The 3955-nt window shown below is 44.3% G+C and overlaps 1 protein-coding gene across 1 annotated transcript; it reads right to left on the minus strand.

Annotated features, from left to right (window-relative positions):
* Positions 1-308: 308 nt before the first annotated feature.
* LOC126232654 (ankyrin repeat domain-containing protein 35-like) lies at positions 309-3197 on the minus strand (the record flags this gene model as incomplete). The annotated part of the gene is made up of 1 exon (XM_049942811.1): positions 309-3197. A coding segment is annotated over one exon (438 nt), but the record flags the coding sequence as incomplete, so codon positions are not given.
* Between the last annotated feature and the right edge of the window lie 758 nt (positions 3198-3955).

Below are 3955 nucleotides of genomic sequence, written 5' to 3' on the forward strand. Positions count from 1 at the left end.
TGCAACTATTAAAACAGCTGCTGCCCCTGTTTGGGAACCATATGTTTGTCTGGTCTCTCCACAGAAACCCCTCTGTTATAGTTGAACCTGGGTGTCTGTATTGATGAGGCATGCAGGGTGGAGGGGGAGTTAGGATAATAACTTGTGTTTGTCATACTCTAGGTCACAAATGCCAAGTAAATGGGAAAAAATACCTTTTTAAAAATTTTGCAATTTATTGATATTATCCATGTTACACCTAATACAAAAATACAAAAAGAATCACATTTTCTGATAGAACAGTCAAGTTAAACTGTTAATAGGCTATATTATGTTGCAGAAGAATAACCAGTTCCAAATCCTAAAAGGTATATTTCTTCTCACTCTTAATTCTCTTTTCTTTTCTGTAGATTTTTAAACATATTAAATTAATTCAATTGAACAACTGACATGTTGTATAAAATACAGACAAATGATCATACACGAAAATTATAATGCAGCAAACCTGCATGGCATGCTGATTATACATTTTAATAGTGTAAATAATAATTCTGCATCTGAATGTCACAGTGTAACTTCAGTATGAGTTACATGTTTTCAAGATTAACAGCTTGACTCATGAACAACAGTACAGTAGACTCATAATAATCTGACGTTTGGCAGTCCGATGCGCTTGATAGTCTGGTGCTGCACCGTTTCGTAACAGGTACTTCCTCCCGTCTGCCCCAAGCCTCAGGCCAGTATAATTAATGTGTTATTGAGAGTGCTCCTTTCATGTTATTTGTGAATTTGAAATCTGATGCATAGAATAATTGTTATGTTTTAATTTTTGTTTTGAAAAATTAACACCCCCAGAAACTGGCCTACCAGTGCAACATATTTTGGCAGAAGTTTTCTGCAGCTTATGTCTCTTACAGAAGGTAATAATGGTCTATCCCACCATTTGCAGTGTCCATACACTTTTTTCTTGGAATTTGCTCTCTGGTCAACGTCAGTTCAGTAATCAAGAAATACTGTCTACATAAAACACTATAGTAGCCATTGCTGAATGCCACATTATGAAGTCTGGGTTGTTTTTTTTTTTTTTTTTTTTTTTTTTCCTGTGGGAAACAAGTTATGAAGCAGTGCCAACTTAGTGCAAGTGGTATGCATGGTTCCTCAAAAAATAAAAATAATTGGAAACCTTGGGGAAGATTAGTTTAGGTTTTGGAGAAATGTAGAAATATGTGAGACAATACTGACCTTATGACTTATCTTAGAAGACAGGCTGAGGAAAAGAAATTTAGTTTTATAGCATTTCTAGATTCAGAGGCAACTTTTGACAACAATGATTGAAATACATTCTTTGAAACTCTGGAGGTAGGAAGGATAAAATACAGGGAGCTAAATGTTATCTACAACTTGTACAGAAACCAAACTGCTGTTATAAGAAGGTGAGGTATGTGCAAGGGAAGCAGTAGTTAAGAAGAGAGTGAGGCAGGATTGTAGGCCATCCCTGATACTATTCAATCTGTACAGTGGGTGAGCTCTGAAGGAAATGAAGGAGAGATCTGGAAATTGAGTTAAAAGTTCAGAAAGAAGAAATGAAAACTTTCAGGTTTGTTGATGATATCATAATTGTGTCAGAGGCGGCAAAGGACTTGGAAGAGCAGTTGAACCAAATGGGTGATGTGCTGAAAATGGGTTGCAAGTTGAATATAAAGAGAAGTAAAACAAGGGTTATGAAACATAGTTGATTAAATCAGGGATGAGAATTGTAAATAAAACATGAAAAGTAGAAGATGAGTTTTGTTATTTGGGTAGCAAAATAACTGGCAGTAGTTGAAGTAGAGAGGACAGAAAAATGCAGACTGGCAAGGCAAGAAAAAGAGTTCTGAAAAAGATAAATTTGTTAACATGGCGTACGTATTTAAAAGTTAGGAAGTCTTTTCCGCAAGTATTTGCTTGGAGTGAAGGGCACCCATAAAGTAGTTTGGGGGGAGGGGAGAGTTCCAGTTCTGACCCTGTTGAAAACCTGCATAATACTTATTTTTAAATCGTTTTCTTGAAAGAACACCTGACTACACTACATTTTTTCCTTTCCCTGAGAGCGAGGGGTGGGGGGTCGGGATCCCCCCTCGGCCCTGGGTATGGGTGCCTTTGCCTGGACTGTAACCCAGTACAGAAGTGAAATGGGGTGATTAACAAATGAGACAGTAAGAGACTATATGCTTATGTAATATGGTGCTGCAGAAGAATGTCAAAGATTAGGCAGGTAGATTGGACAGCTTTTGAGGAAGTACTCAATTAAACTGGGAGAAAATAAATTTATGACACAGCTAAAATAAGGGAACAGTCGAGGTGATCAGGCATCGAGGAATGGTCAGTTTGATAATGGTGGTGGTGGAGGTGGGGTGAGGGAGTAAAAACGGAAGAGGGAGGCAAAGACTTGACTATATTAAGCAGGCTGAAGTGGATGTAGGTTGCTGTAGTTATGCGGCAGTGAATAGGTTTGCACAAGATAGATAATGTAGAGAACAGAGGATCGCAACAATAGCTGAAAAATCATTTTTAATTACTAGTTGGAGGAGACATAGCTTGCTATCTCTGTGCCAATCCTGCCAGCATGTTAGTCTGATGCTGGGAGGGGCTCACTTTCTCGGCTCAACTGGATGTGAAAATTAGGGAGAAAGTGTGGATGACGTACACTTCATTCTGGGATGTACTTTTCGTTCCTTTCATTATAATTGTATGAAGGCAGATGAGATATGGGGGTCACTGGCTGTCAGCTACCAGAGTGTTTAAGATTCGCGTAGAACTCTTAGGAGAACTTTGTGGTCGCGCTTCTTGGCGACATCCACGGCGGTCTTCCCGTTGTGGTCTCTGACGTTGACATCTGCCCCGGCGGCCAGTAGCAGGCGCGCCGTCAGCACGGAGCCACTGCGCGCGGCGCACTGCAGCGCCGACCTGCCGTTCCGGTTGGTCACTGTCACGTCTGCGCCGCCTGCCGTCAGCAGTGCGTCGACAGCGGCTGCGTGTCCGTACCAGGCGGCGAACAGCAGCGGCGAGCGGCCGTCTGCGCTGCGTGCGTCGCCAGTGGCACCGCTGTCAAGCAGCGCGTGCAGCGTCTCCACGGCTCCCGCGGCCGCCGCCAGGTGCAGCGGCCGCTCCTCCTTGGCGTCGGGCACGTTGGGCCCGGCGCCTGCCTCGAGCAGTGCGCGCACGTTGGCGGTGCGGCCCGCGGCGGCTGCACAGTGCAGCGGCGAGCGGCCGTCGCCCGCCCTGGCATGCGGGTATGCTCGCGCCTCCAGCAGCGCCCTCACGGCGCGCTCGCCGCAGTGCGCTGCCGCCAGGTGCAAAGCTGTCAGGCCGTCCGCGTCGGCAGCGTCCACCGGCGCCACCCCAGCCTGCAGAAGGCGCACCACCTCGTCGTCGTTGCCTTCCTCTGCTGCCCAATGAAGTGCCTGTGCCGCAAACCAGTTTCGTGTAGATTCCTGTTCATAGGGTGGAGGAGGCAGTTGCTCCTCCCTGGAATCGCAGATTTTACTACTTTATTTTCTAACTTGCTGATCATCTTCTTGGTTAAATTTCACATTTAATCCCATATGGACAAAACTTCATATCATCTGTACCAAAACTGTGTCACTCCCATAACCTAATAACACAAATAGGTGAAATCATGCTTGTCTTTAAGTATCAAATTAATCTACCTCTAACAAATATTGAGTGGATAACTATCAGTTCTCTGGTATACACTACTGGCCATTACTGCTGCACCACGAAGATGACGTGCTGCAGACGCGAAATTAAATAGGAAGAAGCTGCTGTATATGCAAATGATTAGCTTTTCAGAGCATTCACACAAGGTTGGCGCCAGTGGCGACACCTTCAACGAGCTGACATGAGGAAAGTTTCCAACAGATTTCTCATACACAAACAGCAGTTGACCGGCGTTGCCTGGTGAAACGTTGTTGTGATGCCTCGTGTAAGGAGGAGA

This window comes from Schistocerca nitens, chromosome 1 (genome assembly GCF_023898315.1).
Source record: "Schistocerca nitens isolate TAMUIC-IGC-003100 chromosome 1, iqSchNite1.1, whole genome shotgun sequence".
Lineage (NCBI taxonomy): Eukaryota > Metazoa > Arthropoda > Insecta > Orthoptera > Acrididae > Schistocerca > Schistocerca nitens.